General features: G+C 40.9%; 1 protein-coding gene across 1 annotated transcript in view; it reads left to right on the forward strand.

The window, feature by feature from the left end:
• The window catches only part of SH3D19 (SH3 domain containing 19), a 77,804-nt gene that overhangs the window by 44,614 nt on the left and 12,885 nt on the right, over positions 1-20,305 (forward strand). Inside the window, exons 4-12 of the mRNA XM_018565150.1 lie at positions 4,431-4,473; positions 6,756-6,891; positions 7,193-7,385; positions 10,370-11,377; positions 12,518-12,625; positions 13,996-14,093; positions 15,305-15,363; positions 15,656-15,911; positions 16,508-16,576. Of these exons, the coding sequence (XP_018420652.1) occupies positions 4,431-4,473; positions 6,756-6,891; positions 7,193-7,385; positions 10,370-11,377; positions 12,518-12,625; positions 13,996-14,093; positions 15,305-15,363; positions 15,656-15,911; positions 16,508-16,576 (1,970 nt within the window). The remainder of the gene's footprint in view (positions 1-4,430; positions 4,474-6,755; positions 6,892-7,192; positions 7,386-10,369; positions 11,378-12,517; positions 12,626-13,995; positions 14,094-15,304; positions 15,364-15,655; positions 15,912-16,507; positions 16,577-20,305) is intronic.

Below are 20,305 nucleotides of genomic sequence, written 5' to 3' on the forward strand. Positions count from 1 at the left end.
TCTCTCTGAACATATTGGCCATACTAGGGGCTATTTTTGCTCCTTTATTTCAAAAATTCATACTTATTAAAGTGACTCTGACACTTCCGTAAACGGAAGTTCAACAATAAAGGGCCTGTGACAAACATGGTCCCACTTCTCGTTCTACTGAACTTCAGCTACTACTGTTTAAAGGATCTTCTCTTCAAAGAGTCGGATGTCTAGTCCCCCTCTGCGTGCGGTGGATTCATTCGCCAGTCCCTATGTCCCTCCTACAGGATACAGTAACATTGTAGGGGCCAGCAGAAGGGTGCACAGCAGTGACCCAGGCATCCGACACACCCAGAAGACAGTGATAGAGAGTGAAGTTCAGCAGCATGGGCAGTGGGACAGGCAAGAATGGATTTGTTATCCAGTCTCTTTTTTGTTTAATCTTTTTGGAAGTGAGTCACTTTAAGGAGAAATTAAATTCTAGAAGCTAGGCCTAAAAAATGGCAGAGGGCAAAGGTCTACTCATCATTATTACCTGTTGGCTCCCAGCAGCTGATCTTTCCTTAATACATGCCTTGTTCTGCACTGTGTCTCTGTGTAAAAGTGGCCATCTTGGCAGAGGTAGGCTTTGCTTCCTCATGTTAGTAGCACAGTAGGCCGCAGTGCCTAAGATCTCACACTGCAGATACACAGCTATGAGGCTATAGCACAGCAGTTCCTAGGTACTCTCCAGGAAGTGTTCTGCTATTTTTCAGGAGGAATTCAAGCCAAGACACATTTTTCAGGACACTGCTTAGGGACAGTAATATTTTCTAGATGTTCCCTATGACACAGCAAATCTTCACTTTTGGAGTTCTGATCCATCCAAAATCATAGCTCCCAACTGTCCCTTATTTGGAAGGACTGTCCTTTTTTTCTCACCGTCTCTCTTTCCTCCTCATATGTCCCTCTTTTTGGTCTGATGTACAGACTTCTCTAATCTATATATCTACCAAAAGTGTTTTACTACACTAAGGCTACATTCACACTAGCTTCCTTCTTTTGATTTACTGAAACACAAGTGAAATTATCTGGGAAGTATAACCTAACTTTATGCTTCCCAGATCACTTCTCCTGTATTTAAATGTACCTGTTTACAAGCATTTACCTGCGTTTAGAGGTGTTCAGAGTATTGAATCTTCCCCTGTATGAACAGAATTCTATGTTGTCTAAAGGCAGTGAAACTGAACAAAGTTAAATGCACAGTTTGAAGTATACCAATAAAAAATGTATACATGCATTTACGTATATGCTTTTAGGAATGTCCTGTAAATGCAAATAAATTCATGTATGTCACTGTGAATGAGGCCTAAACTTTTTACACAGCCTCCTAATTATTGCATCTGCTTTTGGTCAGGTATTAAAAAGAAACAGAAGTGGTGAGAAAATGCAAATGTTGCTTTAACTGATCATTTTTTGCACACGCATTCTTCATTATCTATGTATATGGAGTTGTGGCAGGGGCATGTCCTTTTGACTACAAACTTTTTGTCAAAAGTTGTCTGACTTTCTTGTCTCGGAAAGTTTGGAGCTATACTAAAATGATCATCCTACCCAAATGCCTATCAGAGGTATAACTAGCTTTAGATACATTGAGGAAGTTTTAGAACCTCTGCCAGTTTTATTGCAGTTTGTGCCCCCACTGTGGAGAACCACCCTTACTTTACTGTGTGGTTACCAGGACAGGAAAACTCTCGAATACTTAAAAAGCCATTATCCAGAACGACACAATGACCTGCTTGCCTGCTGCAGCCATTTACTCGAGGTTCCCATTCATTCTGTTTTCATTTACTTTATAATATAGAGCATGTAACAAGAACACCACAAGCTGGGCAGGAACAGAACAGACAATGGTGGCATGGGCGAATAAGGTTTAGTTTCCTATGGAAATGTGGCATCAGGATTTGTATGCTTTAGCAGTTGCAACAATGACACAAGTATATTAAAAGCTAAATCCACCTTTCTGACCATGTTTCATGTTGCTCTGTATTTGTAGTCCATTGAATACTTCCTCCAGTGCCATAACTAATGGTCCATACATCCGTACAGACTCGGGGCTGGAGAAACAGAATGCAGGAGCCTATGCATTGCGCCCCCGATCCACTGAACACAGTTGCAATGCTTTGAAGGCTCCAATGTAAAAAAAATATAAATGAACATGAGGACCGTAAGCGAACTTATAACAACTACTTTTCTATTAGTTTTCTCCTTTCACTGACCTGTAGCCAGTGGCTGCCTTAGCCCATCAGATACCTACTGTTACTGAAGTACGTATCTCTTTTGAAATGACATTTTTTGATATCGTTATATTTACCTAAAGGACAGGTGTACCCCAAGCTGGCCATAAACTGGTAAATTGTCGTATGAATGTTCATACGAAAAATCTCATCAGGACATTCCATAATGCCATGCGAGACTTGACAAATGTTCAGAAATTTCCTTTGATTTTAACACTTGAGATTGGAATAAATGGAGTTTCCCAAACAAAAATAATATTTACTATTAGGATTTAATTCGCTCAAGAAGTCTGATAGATTCCTCCATCCATGCTAACGGTGTGCATGGACGAATCTCTTGCTGTGTTCTTTGTATTCTGACATTGGCACCCACTGCTGTCAGAATACAACAGGGATTACAGCTGACTGGATGCAAGTATGGTACACCCCACACTTTTCCAAGGTGTTCTTCGACAAAAGTAGGTATGTTACGGTCAAACCCCAGGGGGCGGGAAGGAAAAGATGTCATACCTCCCAACTTTCTAACATGAGAAAGGGGGACACCTTGCGGCACAATGTATTTAGGAAATGGACATACCCTGCCACACCCTCAGCTATGCCGACCATTAAGAATTTATAAGCCAAAAATGATCGGCCAAACCCAGAATTGTGAACCTTTTCATAGAGATCTGTACATCAGGCCAAAAAGAGGGACAACTGAGCAGGAAAGAGGGACCGAGGTTTGGTTCCAAATGAGGGACAGTTGGGAGGTATCATAAGTGCACTTATCTTTTACATCTCCACAGTTTTTTACACTTACCTGGAAGTTGTTTTATTGCTGAAACCGCTTCTGAAAAGTGTCTGAAGAACCTTTCTATTTGAGCACAATAACAGAGAAGTTTTTGGCAAAACGCAATGAGTAAGCACCCTTAAAGTCTAGTCATAACTTTAGCCACATGTCTGTAGTTTGCTCGGATTGTCTAACAGAGTGCACTTATTATAGAGTGACAAAATCTTTGCCTGACTACACCCTCTTACTGCACTTCTGAAAATTCACTGTACGTAAATTGTCTGCTAGGAAGCTTGCATTCCCATGTGCTTTAACTTGTTATGGAAATGTTGCATCAGGAGTTCTATGGTTTGGTTATTGCATTACTTGCATACGTTTAATACATGGGAAGGTTCACTAACCTATAATACAATCAGCCAGATTTCTCCTTTTACTGATTTGACCAAATTAGGCTGAAATGACTGCAGTCTCTAGTCGCCTCACTTTGGCTTTATCGTATAACCCGGGCGGTGTTGAATGAAGTTCAGTTACGACAGATAATTGCTTCTACGGTTGTCATTTGTTAGGCACATACCAGGTAATCTGGTATATTACCTGGTACCAGGTAATCTGGCTTCATAGAACATGTATTTTAAATATGCAAGTGTAGTATAAACTATGGACCCTCCTAACAGGGCTTGCGTTTGCCTTGACGATTGAGTGCACAAACCCACTTCCTTTGAGTTTGTCGAACTAGCTGGTGCCGACAGAGCCACCGACGACTTGAATTTAGGCTGATTTAGCAGAAATTTAAACCATGTATGGCTAGCATTAGTGTGTGCTAAGCTGGCCATACACTGGAGGCCTGCTGACTTATATGAAATTTGACCAGTGTGTAGCCCAGTCGGCACCCCTCCAAAGCGGATGGTCCAAAAATTATTGGCCGAACAGGGACTGTTCAGGTATTCTGACTCACTGCTATGAGAATGCAATAGCCCGACAAGGGAAATTCCGCATGGATGGTGGAATCGAGCATTTTTCCTTGTTCAGCCCACTGCAGTCGGTCAGTTTTCACAACATTTTTTTTGCATTTCATTGTTTGCTGCAGTATTTGCTTTTCTGCTCTTATCACAGGCTGTGTAAAGAATAGGTAACCCATAGCAGCTTTTCATACATCAGTTCAACAAAAGCATTGTGCATTTTACTCTATAAAACCAGCTGATATATGTGGCAAAGCAAGAGTATGTTTGTTTTTCTTCTCCTGTACGTTTTACGTATATTTGTTATACCTCTTATAGCTATTTTTATTTTTATTATTATTTATGTATTCATTTATGTGAATATGATACTTTACATGTATACTACACTTGAGTATGTTTCAATAGGAAAATCTGTACATATGTAATATTTTAAATTTAGTGATTTTTATTTTGCAGCTTCCAGAACTACTGCACAGAGTGAACAGCAAAGAGATAGAAGGTAATACTGTCAACTTTGTCCCTATTTCTTATGTCTACACTTGTGGCAATGTTATAAGTTACAACTGCTAATAAACAGAGCCAAATGGTGAATCTATTCAATACACAAAGCATAAAGACATGGTCAAGAGTTTGTAATGTTGTTTGGCCAAATACAGTGGCTTGCAAAAGTATTCTCCCCCGTTTTCCTATTTTGTTGCATTACCACCTGGAATGATAATGGATTTTTATTTGCATTACATGTAATGGACATACACAAAGTAGTCCAAAATGGTGAAGTGAAATCAAGAAAATAACTTAAATTACTTTAAAAAGTATAAAAAATGGAAACGTTTGTTATGAAGCCCCTACATAAGATCTGGTGCAAACAATTGCCTTCAGAAGTCACATATTTAGTTCAATAAAGACCACCGGTGTGCAATCTAAGTGTCACATGATCTCAGTATATACACCTGTTCTGAAGGGCCCCAGAGTCAGGGGCACCACCAAGGAAACGGCACCATGAAGACCAAGGAGCTCTCCAAACAGGTCAGGGACAAAGTTATGGAGAAGTACAGATCAGGGTTGGGTTATAAAAAAAAATATGTTAAACTAAACATCCCACGGAGCACCATTTAATCCATTATTATAAAATAGAAAGAATATGGCTCTACAACAAACCTGCGAAGAGAAGGCTGCCCACCAAAACTCGCGGACCAAGAGCATTAATTAGAGAGCCAACAAAGAGACCAAAGATGACCCTTAGGGAGCTGCAAAGCTCCACAGCGGAGATTGGAGTATCTGTCCATAGGACCACTTAAGCCATACACTCCACAGAGCTGGCTTTCATGGAAGAATGGTCAGAAAAAATAAGCAAATACGTTTGCTGTTCACCAAAAGGCATGTGGGAGACTCTCCAAACATATGGAAGAAGGTACTCCGGTCAGATGAGACAAAAAATTTAGCTTTTTGGCCTTCAAGGAAAATGCTATGTCTGGCGCAAACCCAAGACCTCTCAATACCCCAAAAACACCATCCCCGCAGAGATATTTTTCATCGGCAGGGACTGTCAAACTGGTCAGAATTGAAGGAATGATGGGTGGCGCTAAATGCAGGGAAATTTTGAGGGAAACCTCTTTTTCAGTCTGCCAGAGATTTGAGAGTGGGATGGAGATTCACCTTCCAGCAGGACAACGACCCTAAGCATACTGCTAACACAACACTCGAGTGATTTAAGGGGAAACACTTAAATGTCTTGGAATGGCCTAGTCAAAGACCTCAATCTAATCGAGAATCTGTGGCATAACTTGCTGTACACCAGCGAAACCCATCCAACTTGAGGGAGCTGGAGCAGTTGTGCCTTGAAGAATGGGCAAAAATCCCAATGGGTAGATGTGCCAAGCTTATAGACATATAGCCCAAGACATTTGCAGCTGTAAGTGCTGCAAAGGGTGGCTCTACAAAGTATTGAGTTTAGGGGGGGCCGGGGGGGTGAATAGTTCTGCACGCTCAAGTAAGTTTTCTGTTTTTTTTAATTTATATCTTGTTTTGTATCGCAATAAAAGATATTTTGCATCTTCAAAGTGGTAGGCATGTTGTGTAAATCAAATGATACAACCCCCCAAAAATCTCTCTTAATTCCAAGGTGAATATGCAACAAAATAGGAAAAATGCCATGGGGGGGATACTTTTGCAGATCTCCTGAGACTGCCAGGCATTAAAGTCTCTGTACTTCACAGAGAATTATGTCAAAAACATCCAGAAAGCAGATGTTTTATGGGACAAAACCCCTTGTTAATGAGGTCAGAGAAGAATGGGCAGACTTGTTCAAGCTAATAGGAAGTCCAAAAATGAAGTGCTTAAGATAAAAGTTTTGTTACGTTGGCTGGACCTACTCACTGGGTGCCTATATAATTCTGAAGGTTTCTTGATTACCTTTCCTTTAAAATCCATCACACTGCGGTAATAGCACCTTCAGAAATACTGGGACTTCAGGTACATGGGAAGAGCATGCCAGCCCCAGCCCACAATGTAGCACTTGGTGCCTAAGCAGCTTATTGCCTAGCCTCAGCCTATGCAGATCAAGAGGGTCCACTAATAAAGCAAAATTTTAAATCTAAAAGGTATTAATATTTTGCAAAGGCATTTAATTTGAATTAGGCTGTGCTAGCTGATCAAGATAAGTAGGTTATTTGGGACTATGACAGTAAATCCCAACCATTGCCAGCTAGATAAGTGCATATTCAGCATTTTTAAAAACAAAAGTAATATACAGAGCTTTACTTATGTTTGTTCTTATTGCAGACGTCCTGAGATCACCATTGTTGCTGCTGAGCCCATTGGTCCTGGATCTTGGTTTCATGGTGGTCCAACAGGGGGGCTAGGGTTTCCTCCTCCTCCCCCGCCTCAGTGGAGGCCCAGTGATTCTCATCAACCAGAGGTCAGTAGTAATTCATTTGTTTTCTCCTTCATTTTCACTTTTTAACTATTAAAATAGAAACAAATCCAGAATATGAATGAACATGTGAGATTTTCCCCTCAAAAATAAAAATGCAATAGACCATAGACATTACTAAAAAGTAGGTTAGTGTACCACAATGCATATCCCAGTTGGTAGTCCTTGCGATTAATGTCTCTATTGTGTATGGATTTACATAGAATTAAGGCTTGGCAGAGGAGCCCTATGAATCATATGCTTTCTTCTGTCTGCATTTTAACAATTGTTTTCTTTATCGATGGAGCAGCCCCCATCCTATGAGCAGGTCATAAAAGAAATCAACCAAGTTCAAGTAACCATACCCACTGCTAATGTTGAGCCTAGGAGGACAACAACGTGTGCTACACAGACAGACTTTCCGTTGGAAGATGATCGCCCTGGGCCCGTCAATAATGTAATTAATCAGCCTATTCTCTGTGATCAAGCCACAGTCACAGGTAGGTTTAACACTCTTGTTATATATGAATTAGCTCAGCTCAAAAACTTCCAACTCGTATAATGTTTGTGAGGGAGGTGCACTGACTCGCTTTTTAAACTTCAAATGACAGATATGTACAGGTAGAAAAACACTTTTTTAAATCATTTTTCGTACAATTCATATATTTTTGTATAAACGGTCACTAGTCCGTTTATTATTTATTATTATTACTATTATTACTGAAATTATTATTTTTATTATTATTACTATTATTATTATTATTATTACATTGCATTACCACCAGGGTGTGGTTGAAACACACAGCAGTCTTACCTGTGCTTCACAGATACAGAATTTACCTGTGTTTCAGTCCTCACATGAATACAAAGTTAAGGGTGGACAACAACATCCTTATACAAGCCATAAAATAGATTGTTAAAATGACATCACAATAAAATCACAGGGGTGGACAAATATGGAATTTAGAAGCCGGTCTGTCCAGTTCAGGAGTCAGCAGGATTTTTATAGGCTATCCATTGACAACTAGAGAGAAACTTAAAAGTTATGCACCGGCTGTAATTTATAGGGAGCATTGGCTACCTGGATCCTAGGATTTGTCCAGCCCTGCAGTAACATAGGTTAGGAGTACCAAATCACATTGTTATTCATATATAAATAAGGTATATTTGTTCCATGAATTAAAACTGCAGCTCTTAGCCTAGGCAAATTAGCTTGCATGGGCTGTGATTACAACCAGGCTCCCAGCCTAGGCACATTATATCACATGGTGGCTATCTACCCATTATTACTGCAAATGGTTCATTGTTTTCAATCAGTAGTAGGGCAAAAAACTACCCCGGTGCCTAATATTTACCTTTACAGCAGTTCCCCTGCCACTCAGATCCCTGCCGCTGTAACACTTCTCCTGCCACCTCACAGAGCAGCACTTGGAGCTTGATCATTAAGTTGCCTGAGCTCTGTGACATGGGGAGCTTGTCATTCAATGTGTAATTACCAGTCATTTTGTAGGGGGTAGCAGGAGGGATCTGAGTGGAGGTAAAGGCAAATAAAGACACTGGAGGGCACCAACGACAGGGTGGGGGAGTGAATTGAGGACATTTCTTTCTAACACTTCTGAACCTTAGGAAAACCGCGATAGACACTAATGTAATGCATATGAGGAAGCTAATATACCAGCCAAGCCAAGGATTTGTGTTTGTCTATCCAGTTCTGCAGTTTACACAGCTCTGACTTGTTCGGCAGGGCAGAAGACCTGATTTTTCTCAGTTCTGTAACATGTACAGTTGTCATCCCTCCCCAGGCCAGTGACTGGACAGTGAAAAGAGAATCAGCAGTCTGATGAGCTCATGTCTGTCACTCTCCTCTCACATCCTATCAGCATATCTCTTGTTGGCACCTGAACACTGTCTGTCTGTTTGTGCTGCTTCTCCCTTTTATCAGTCTGAGCTATGCTGTACAGTGGATAGCAAGAGGCAAATACCAAGTCAAATTCAGATAGATGCACTGCTTGCATTTAAAAACGACATTTAATGATGTACTAATAAAGACTGAGGTGCATAAATCCATGTTTTTTTTCTTATATCTGCCTAGAGTTTAGTTTGAACAACTCACATATAAAAGGAGTGCCACAAAACCAATGGGCGTTTTAAATAAAACTAGCTATGGACATGACGTGACTATTGGATGTTCACAGATGATCCATCCACTGTAAAAGTAAACCCTTTGTGCACATAGACATGTATATTTGTATCCAAAATGTATTTGTATATATTTTGGTCAAAATATTTCAAAAGTCTTGTTAGAGGGTGTTTAGTGAGGATTTCACGTCATATTTGTCCTTCTAGTCATGAAGACCAGCTTGCCGGTCTTTTAAAGGTCCTACAAAGTCTTGTAAAGTCCCAGCATATTCTATCCTGCTAGAACATCAGCATTGTAGTTGGAATACATACTATCGCTGTCTTTGCAATCAAAGCTCACTTGGAAAAATCCCTTTTATGTAGTGAGTGCTGCCTTCCGTCTGCCCATCACTTTCAACAACTTCCTGGATTCCCAGTGTACTCTGCATCTCTTTCCCTGCTGCTTGATGTGATTTCATCTTGATTTCTCAAGAGCACACATCCCATCATGCATAGCTTCAGCAAGCAATGATGATGTGATATTGTTAAGTTGTAGTTCAGAAGGCATGCCCCGTGAGTTGTGACACAAGTAAGTGCATATTTTCAGAGTGAAATTGTTTCAGTGCATTGTGGAAGTAAATACTATGGGCATCTTTAGTAGGTAAGTGTACAAACTTCTAGATCAATATGATTAGGAGTCGAATAGAACTTTAGAATAGAAATTCATGTTTAGTTTTTGGCCATAGATACTCTTTAATGTCTATGAGTACCTCAACCTCCAGTCAATAGTGAGGTTACATTTAAAAACAAATCATTTGCCAAAATGACACAATGAATGGAACCTAAAGCTGAACTCAAGGCAGCTATTGAAGACACAAATGAGTGCAGCTCTTCAATTACTAATACACTATTAAATATATTGTTTAAATCCAAGCAGTGTAAGTACCTGAAATTCACCTGGCACCAACCTCTGGCAGGCCCTGTACAGCAGAGCTGGAGTGAGAGGAAAGCAGTACTAGAAGCCAATCATGTGCTGATAGGAAGAGAAAGCAGAGTCCCAAAGAGATGAGCTCATCACTGTGCTGCTTCTCTTTTCACTGTCCAGTCACAGGCTGGAGCAGATCAACCTGAGCTCAGAAGAAGTAGGTTGGGTGATGTTGGCCATCAGACTGAGAACATCTAGGGGCATAAAAAAGTAATGCAGGAAAATGTTTGGATTTAACGTGAATATTGCAGCAAATTTTTTTTTGTTTAATCTTTCAATGGGCTATACATTTTTATCTTGGTGCTGTTGTTGGCTGGAGACCATTCTTTTCAGAAAATATTTTGGTATTTGTGTTTGCACAATTAACTTCAACATTATTCATTTTAGTGCAAAGAACAGAAAGGCCAGAGAGACCCCGGCAGCCAGTGCCATTTGTGAAAAATAATGTCCAGGACAGTGGTCACCAGATAGCAATCAGTAACACTGCTGGGACCAGCACCCGACACGAAGACACAAATGTCCCAAATATCACCCGATATCCAGTGCCAAGGCCAAGGACAAAACCAAATCTTAAGCCTGTAGGAACCAATCATCTAAGTATCTTTCAAGGAAACAGTGAGGTGTTCTTCCAGGCCACAGCTGAGGGAGAACTACCATCCAGCCAGTCTTGTCCAGGTTTTGATGATAATTTCCTAGAGGAATTATTTGAAATGAACAATATGAGCCATGAAAGAAGCCAAAACAGTATTACGGCACGTATTAAAGCGTTTGAGTCACAAGGTGAAAGCATCGAAAACCCTCGAAGACCAGAAATTGCGCCACGCTCCATCAACACTAGGAGCTGTGTTCCTGGTAAGCCTTCTGTAGCTCCCAAACCAATTCCTAATAGGACATCTGGGGAATGGGATCCAGGAAAAGACAACAAACCAAAATGCATACCAAGAGAAGGGCTTGTTCCAACCAGTCTATTAGACCCTGGTGGTGTGACCAAACCAGAGCTGCCAAAGAAACCAAAGCCTAGTGTTGTAAAAAGCAGCAGCAGTGACATACCTGATGTACTCCTTGGAACCTCTTTGTCTGGAGTTAACAGTAAAGAGTCTGACAGGATAATCCCAGTTCCTGCCCCCAGGCCTATGCTACCGAAGAAGACCTTGCAGACTGATAATTTGGTACCGGCAGGAGCCAAGCCACTGATTCCTGCTCCAAAATTCTCTCTAGCTACTCAAGCCAAAGCATTTAATTCAGTGGAAACTCCTGCAACCCGAGCACCTGCACAGGTCACACAAAGCAAGTCGCTGGGTCAATTAGACCTGATCAGCTTTGATGATGATGTTTTACCTCCTGTGTTGCCAAGTCCAGAAGTTATTAATGATTCGAATGCAAATTCTGGTAAGAGCAGATATACGTATATACTATGATATTTTCTTTAACTTTTCTTTACCTTGTTTTGGAAATTAATATACACTGCCTGCGCATATTAATCCGCTGCGCTTAAAAGCACAGTTGTATTACGCTCTTTTGTGCAAGGACCTGAACTGCTTCTGTAGAGTCAAGACAAGGTGATGCTTTCATGCTGGAGTTTCTGTTCCCAAGTGTCCCTGGCAGTAGCTCCGTTTTATTTATAGAAGTGACAAACAGGAAGTGATGTCAACAACCGACATCACTTCCTCAATACATCAACATAACATATCATAGAGAGCCAACGAAACACATGTATACCATAGGAAGGATAGTGTATGTCTGTGTCATAGTAGAAGCGGTGTGCATAGCTCATAAACCCGTGTGCACAGCCGCATGTTTTTCTATGGATGCCGCCATCTTTCCAGACCCCCCCCCCACACACACAATCTCCCATTAACACTGGAGTCAACTTCATCCAGCATTGCTCAGGGAGCAATGCCCAATAAAGATTATAGTATGGTTCTCATGAATGCGAGCTTGTCTGCAGGGACAACGCCATACTATTTCCAGCGTGTTGATCAGAAATACGAACGCACGTTCCTTTCATAAAGGCAGATATGTATCTAAACTGATACATCGCTCTCAAAACAAATGCATCCTCGCCAAGCCAATAAATCCGCGCTTTGCGCAGGGGCCCCAGCCGGCGTCCATACACTCGTAAAGAAAACACTGCTCCGCCACGCACATCAATCTCCCCCGGCCAACAGCCCAGCACATGGATCATTCGCCAGCGGAGACCTCTGTGCACAGCGGCCGCTTCTCCACATCCACAGGAAGATATCCACTCCAATGGTTTACACTCAGTGCTGGTTATTGTTTCCCGACCACGCTCCAATCGCGCGTAACGTGGCAAAACTGACACTGAGAGACATGATGACAATATTACAATATACTAAAAACACATCCTAATAGAATTTCCACAACAACCTAGACCGCTTTAAAGCCTTTGTGTCTGTGCCTTTTACTTTTTGGCTTTTTTTTTACATCTTTTTAAACTCTGGCAAAACTCAGTGGATTGTTGAACATTGCAACATTTGATTTCCAAAAGAATGCATTTTATTTTGTCAGATCCATTCCAGCTGTTTTCCAAGGACGAGCCTGAGAAGGAACAGCCAGGTCCTCCTGTTATATTAAGAAAGCCCACAGTCATCCGGATCTCCGGCAAACTAGGCAAATGTGAGCAGCATAATCATACCATTGTTTGCTGTAGAATACTGTCCTATAATATTGCGTTGTTACATGTGAATATTGGAGCATAAGAATTTCTTTTCAAGTCACTGTGGATCTTGTTTATTAGCATCTAAAAAAAGAACTGTGTTGCTCACAGCATCCTGATTCTCTTACTTTGATTTGCCCAGCAGCCAATTTGTAGTGAGTTCTTCCTTTTAGAGATGTCAATTAAAAACTCCATGTAAAACAGAAAGATGACAGGGCAGGATCTAGTTTAAAAGGATAAAGCAAACATATATCCTATTGTAATCTATAAATATTTTTTGGGGAATCTGGGAGTGATAGAATCTACAGATCTATATGCAGCCAGCAGTTGTTCTTTTTGCTCTTGATGGCATTGTACTTTCAGCTTCACACACTGCCTGTCCAACATAGAACAGTGTGGACAAGTGTAACTAGAGAAATAAGTTATGGACCCTTTTTATTGGGTTTTCCTATAACCCTGTTTATAGATCTAAGGCATCCAAAAGAAATACAGTATGTGTGGTAATGGAAAGAAAATTGCAAACTTGCATAGGTCCTAGGCTATCTATTAAGTCTCTTTAACCCTTCAACCCAACTAAGTATTTTTGGGGTGGGTCAAGTAGTACAATCAATGTGGAATTTAACATTAACCAAAGTTAACAACTGGATTTAATATTAACAGAAGTGCACAAACCTTCCTAAAGGAATAGGAAAGAGAAAGTGTTGGGTAAAGAATTTGTAAGATATAAAACTATCAATCCAAAGTTACATTAGGCCTGCAAACCCTCTAGGCCCAGAGTCCAGAGTTCCCGAACAATATCCATACAGACATAAATCACTGTTTTGAGGGACCACAACAAGCCTCAACACAAAAGTGCTCCCACAAGTGTGTAAATACACCCACAAATATACATAGATCAACACAAAATAACTTCCCTCCCCAAAAAACAGTGGGTCTCCTTATTCACCTTATTTTAAATGTACCCGGTCACATATCTCCACTAAGACCACCAATGTGGGGCCCGTAACAATATATTGGGGGATTTTCTCTTACGTCCTATCAGGACAGGAAACACATTTTAGTAGTGTGAGTAATTGTTAGAACCTCTGGTAAAGTTTTTTATTTTTAGTTTTGTCTGAGCCTTCCAGTTTTTCTGCGCTGTTACCCATACATCGGGGTTTCTTGTTGTGTTTTTTTTTTTAGCAATAATATTGATTCAGTATAATTCTTTATAGTCCATGTAATCATTTTGGTTAGAGGCTCTTGTTGCATCCTATGCTTAGTATGTATTCTAAGTGTCCTGTGTTCACCAGACTTCATAAAAGATCACAGTGTCATCCTTTGTTCACAGCATGTGAAGAACTTCAGGTTGCCCCACCACTTCCTGCAGATAAACCTGTAGGTCTTTATAATAAATCTGCTGCAAGAGTGCGTCCTACAGTTAGAAAGGTAAGTGCTATATCTGTTTGTTTTATCCCATGTTTGCCAGATATTTATATAATTTGTTATATGTACAGACTGTGTATGGATATGTAGTTATGCATCCCCTCCTCGTCTAGTACAATAGTATTGCCTTTATATAACTCTTCCTCTCCATAGTTCAGTTATGCACAGGCTGGCTCAGTGCAGTAATTGATGTACACAAACGTTATTTTTTCAATAAAATACTTGTTTTAATCTTTTGTTGCATCTCAGTGCTGCTCATCTCCTGCAGCCTATGCAGCTGTTTCCTGTTTAATGCATACACCCTAGAGATGGCTACATGACATTTTTCAGGATGAGTTTCCAGGTGGTGACATTGGTTGGCCTGTGTGCCTCTTGTAGTCCATTAGAAGCCTTTTTGATAGGGTTACAACGCAGGACCACGTGTGGGAGACAAGGAGAGAGCATTTTTACCCTATAACAGGAAGCACCTGAGAAAGGACCTTGATGGCAGGATCACCAGAGATTTCTTTAATGAAAGCTTCATATTTACAAATGTTGAAATTGACTCAACACGTTAAAAAACTTATGTGAGATTTTTGTGATTTAACATATAGTCTTATAGTGTCACTGAAAACGTTTAATTAAATAGTATAAATGTGAGTGAAGTAATTCAGTACTGCCTGCGCCTCATTTTCTTTTTATAGGCTTATATTATATAGGAAACAATTGTTGTAAAAAGGGAAGCCGCACTCCAGAAATAAATCTGTATGCTGTTTAACCAGTTGACATCCGCGGTGTTAAACCCCCTTCCCATCCAGGCCATTTTTCAAGTTCTTAACGGGCGGATGGCAAGAGGTTAATCCATGGGCATAAATAAGCCGTACAATAACAGACAACTTCACGCTCTTGCGTGGTGGAATGGTGGAACGCATTAGCGCATGAAGTTGTGTGTTATTGTACAGCTTATTTATGCCCATGGATTAAACAGCATACAGATTTATTTCAGGAGTGCGGCTTCCCTTTTTACACTTGGATTGAGTTCCTGTCAGGCTGTGGCGTGCCCCTCTAGCTGGCACTCGACAAACAGATGAGATCCTCGGACTGTGGAGGTGGATGTGAGCAGTGTATCTGTTTTGTGTGACCATTCGGACTGTTTTTGTCACTATATAGAGTGTACAAATCCTCAGCCCACTCTACATTGCATATACTGAACTTGAATTGTTTTTCTGTTGCAGGAATGGGAGACATTCGATAGTACAGAAGAGCAATGGACGAAGCCAGTGCTACCTACAAGGCATGTGCAGCATATCTTTTGTGTATTTTTTATTTTGCCAGCTCTGTAGATGTCTCACACTGCATGTCGGTAAATCATATTAAATGCTTGGAAATATTTTTGTTGCTCAGTGTTTTGTTTCTCCCAAAATATCCAGAGCTATCTGTACATGATTTAGGAATAAGATTTTTCTAAACATCTACAGATCTAAGAGCTTTGCTTCCAGCATAGACATTGTTGTTGTCAGTTCCTGTATTTGGTCAGGAAGCATTCTTCTTTTGATGGTATAATTTTACCTTGCATTCCTGTCTAGGCCAGCTGGTGTTAAAGTAATGGAAACTGCACAGCAGCCTCCACTGAAAGGTCCCCCAGGTCGTCCACCACCTCCCAAACTTTCCAGAAATGCCTCACATCGAGATGCCTTTCCTCGCTCATCCTCTGATGCAGGCCTTGGTGTAAAACAGAACACATCTGGTATCAGCAGATCAAAGAGTCAAGCATTAAAGAGACAGCAACCAGATCTACCTCCTCGACCTAAACCTGGACATCCTTTGTATAATAAATACACGGTGAGATCCCTAGATTTGTCTTCTATGGATGTAATTACGGCCTCTTTCAGGGCTATATTTACCACACTGACTTTTCTGGGTCAGGGTAGAGGGCATCAGAGTAACACGTATCAAAATGCGCAAATTGTAATTTCTTTGTTTTTCCTTATGCCCATTTCTAGACGTTTCTGGCTGAATTCAGAACAGTAGGGTGCATGGGTTATTTGAGAGGAGTCGGAAGGTTCTTTATAGTTCAGGAAACATGAAACAGTCTCTGCAGTAAAAAAAAATAGTTCTGGATATAAAGCAGACAACATTCTGTCTCCAATAGCACATTTTAGCTGCTGTTTTCACTAAATTAATCAGAGCTTTGCAATAATTAAGCAGAGCTTGTCAGTGTCTCATCATTCAGGTATGTCTAGAGCAGCATGATCTTTACATACAGCCTTCCCTCTGTCACCACAAATGAAAGTGAAAAGAATACTAGACTAAAAATCAAAAAGAGAATCTTGCATGTTCTCAATGTGTACTACTGATATTTTGTTGCAGCAGTGATGTATGCAGTACAGTGTATTACAGTGTATTGTGTTCTCATGGGAGACTGTTTTCTGCTTTAGCTGCCTCTTCCTCATGGAGTTGCAGAGAAGGATATTGTGTCCAGTAACCCTCGGGAGCTGTCCTGCAAGGTAAATCTATAATAACAGCTTATTGTATAAATGGGGTGACAAGATATGGGGAAATAGATATTATGTGACTAGTTAGAATTGTTTTTTTTTCTTTGTGTGTGTAATGTCATATGAAGCATGCAACAAACATTGTCCCTTTATTGATACAGATTCCTGCAATTAAAGGCTAACAAATTCCCTCCCTAACTATGGTTGTAATTGGTAGACAGTCACAGGTTACTGCAATAATTCCATGGTTGAGCGCATACAATCTTAGTGTCACAATTGTGCGTAATTAGGTGCAGGTGTCTTCATCCACCCCTGTCTGTGTCCTCTGGGAGAATTCCTGACAACCATCATTTGGACAAGAAGTGAGGGAAATCTTCACCATCTGAATACAGACAGCAGTGGAATCTGTTCTCTAGCCTTTCCCCATTTTATACAAAACTTTTAAAACGTTTTGGCTGGAATGAGGCTTTTACCTGTCCCTGGCTATTGGGGTGGATTCACATTACATGTGTTACATTTGGCGTACACTGATGTGTTAAATGCCTTTTGAGTTGACACGTAGTGAGATGCATTTTTTATTTTATTTTATTATGCATTGCGTTGGTGTGCAGGTTTTTGCCAAAATATAGTCAACATATATTTTCCTTTTTTTTTTTTTCTACTTTCACCTAGTGAACATATCAACACAGCGCATTGGCATGAACTGGGCCCATTATAAACAATGGATTTCAGATTGTCATTGCGTTTTGGCCTGCATTGAATAACACAGCCCAACAGACATGCTAGTTGATTAGAAAACATTTAATACAATAAACACCTGCAATGTGTTTCCTATATGTTTAGAATAACCTACTCTAACCTTCCTACAGTGTAGATGTATCAAATCCTGTACATCAAATGTTTGTTTTTAAATTATTAATAGTTTGACTGCAGGATTGTAGTTATAAGTAGTTTTTATATTTTTCTCTAGCCTAACTCTTGACTGCTTTGTTGGTCCGGCATGCTCAACAAACAAAGAAATCTTGTTATAATCGTGGCCGGTCTTTTCTCGAGTAAATCAAATGACATTAGATTTATATACAGTACTGTGCAACAGTTTTAGACAGGTGTGAAAAAATGCTGTAAAGTAAAAATGATTTCAGAAATAAAAGTGTTAAAAATTAAACTGGTATCAATGAACAAAATGGAAACTAAATGAACAGAAAAGAAATCCAAATCAAATCAATAATTGGTGTGACCACCCTTTGCCTTTAAAACAGCATCAATTCTTCTAGGTACACTTGCACACAGCTTAGAAGGAACTCGGCAGGTAGGTTGTTTCAAACATCTTGGAAAACTAAGCACAGATCTTCTGTGACTGTAGACTGCCTCAAATCCTTCTGTCTCCGAGCACGAATGCAACCAAGAAGGCCAGGCCTGTCACGTTCTTTCATTTTACTACAAGCTTCTCTTATCTAGCGCCTCGACCGATACACCATGGTTCCTACAGAGATGGGAGGAGGACCTCGGGATCCACCTGGGCCCGGAAGATGGTAGGAAACTACTCTCACTCTCCTATCAGTCCTCCATTAGCAACAAATACCAGGAGGCAGGGTACAAACTAGTCACCAGGTGGTACAGGACACCCAAGGCTCTCCACTCCATGTTCCCACAAACGCCGGCCACTTGTTGGCGGTGTAACGCCCCGTCGGCAGATATATTGCACATATTCTGGTCATGCCAGAGTCTACAATCTTCATGGGACCAAGTCCATGCCACTACCCAACAATTCACGGACACCACGTTACCGCGTGAACCAGCCCTCTACCTATTACACCACACTACCATCTCCCTAAAAACCTACCAGCGCTCCCTGAGACGCCATCTCATCAACACTGCCCAGGCATGTATTCCAGCCCTATGGCGGAAGCCTGAGCCCCCTACGGTTCATCAATGGCTCGACAGGATACATGATATCTATCTCATGGAGGATCTTACAAGTTCCCTTAACAACACCCCTGCCAAATTTAGAGCCACTTGGTTTTACTGGATTGACTTTCTCTCTTCCCCGGCCTACACGAAGTTGCGTCAGGGCTCTGACGTGTGACACTCCTCACCAACCTGACCCCTGGTCTTGTCCCTCCTTCCTTCTCTCCATTGGGATGAGTACCCACCCCACCTCTGACCCCCCCATGTACGAACATCTTTATCGGCCTGTGAGGGCCAACATTGTACCTTACCGCTCTCTACTTGTTATAATTGTGAAAACCTTTGAAATAAAGAATTTATTAAAAAAAATCCTTCTGTCTCTTCATGTAATCCCAGACAGACTTATTGATGTTGAGAATCAGGGCTCTGTGGGAGCCAAACCATCACTTCCAGAACTCCTTGTTCTTTATATGCTGAAGATGGTTCTCAATGACATTGGCTGTATGTTTGGGGTCATTGTGCTGCTGTAGAATACATTTGGGGCCAATCACACGCCTCCCTGATGGTATGGCATAATTGATAAATGTCTGCATGTATTTCTTAGCATTGAGGGCATCATTGATCGTGACCAAATCTCCAACTCCATTGGCAGAAATGCAGCCCAAGACTTGAAAGGAACCTCCACCATGCTTCACTGTTGCCTTCAGACACTCATTATTGTACCGCTCTCCAGCCCTTCAGTGAACAAACTGCCTCCTGCTACAGCCACATTTTTCAAATTTAGACTTATCAGTTCAGAGTACCTCTTGCCATTTTTCTGCACCCCAGTTCCTATGCACAGTTGAGTGGCTTAGCTTTGTTTCCACATCGGGAGGTATGGCTTTTTGGCCGCAATTCTTCCATGAAGATTACTTCTGGCCAGACTTCTCCGGACAGTAGATGGGTGTACCTGGGTCTGATGGAACTGCTGGACATCTTTCGATGTTGAAGGGAAGTAAGCATGATGTGTCTTTTCATCTGCTGTATTAAGTTTCCTTGGCTGACCACTGCGTTTACAATACTCAACATTGCCTGTTTCTTTGTGCTTCTTTTAAAAGAGCTTGAACAGCACATCTTGAAACCACAGTCTGCTTTGAAATCTTTGCCTGGCAGAGACCTTGCTGATGCAGTATAACTACCTTGTGTCTTGTTGCTGTGCTCAGTCTTGCCATGTTGTATGACCTGTGACATGAAACGGTCTTCCACAACCTCGCCTAAGTAGCAGAGTTTGGCTTTTCCTCACCCAGTTTGAAGCCTCCTACACAGCTGTTTCCGTAATGACTGCGTTTCAACCTAATCCTACAAAATCCCTGACTTTGTGCAAGTGTAAGAATTGATGCTGGTTTGAAGCCAAAGGGTAGTCATACCAAATATTAATTTGATTTCGATTTTTCTTATGTTTACTCACTTTGCATTTTGTAAATTGATAAAAATAAACAATAAAATGGGTTTGGTAGGCACGCAGAGGCAGGAGCATAGAGTAGATGCATAAAAAAATTTCGGCAAGTCACAGTTCGCCTTTCTCAAGGCAGTCAGAACACATAGCTTCATTAAGTGCAATCCATATATACAAGCCCCACCAACAAAGGGAAAGAATGTCAATGACACTTACTCCACATGAGGTACCAGCCAACCTATGCAGCCATCACTGGCAGGCAGAAGCACAACAGGGCATCCTCATAGGAATACCACAGCAGAAGAAAATAACATAGAGACAAGTAGAAACATGAGCAGATAAATGATCAGAGACATGTTCAACAAAGCACATGTAATAATAATATCATAGTATTTAAA

This window comes from Nanorana parkeri, unplaced genomic scaffold (assembly GCF_000935625.1).
Source record: "Nanorana parkeri isolate BGI_ZX_2015 unplaced genomic scaffold, ASM93562v1 scaffold818, whole genome shotgun sequence".
Classification (NCBI taxonomy): domain Eukaryota; kingdom Metazoa; phylum Chordata; class Amphibia; order Anura; family Dicroglossidae; genus Nanorana; species Nanorana parkeri.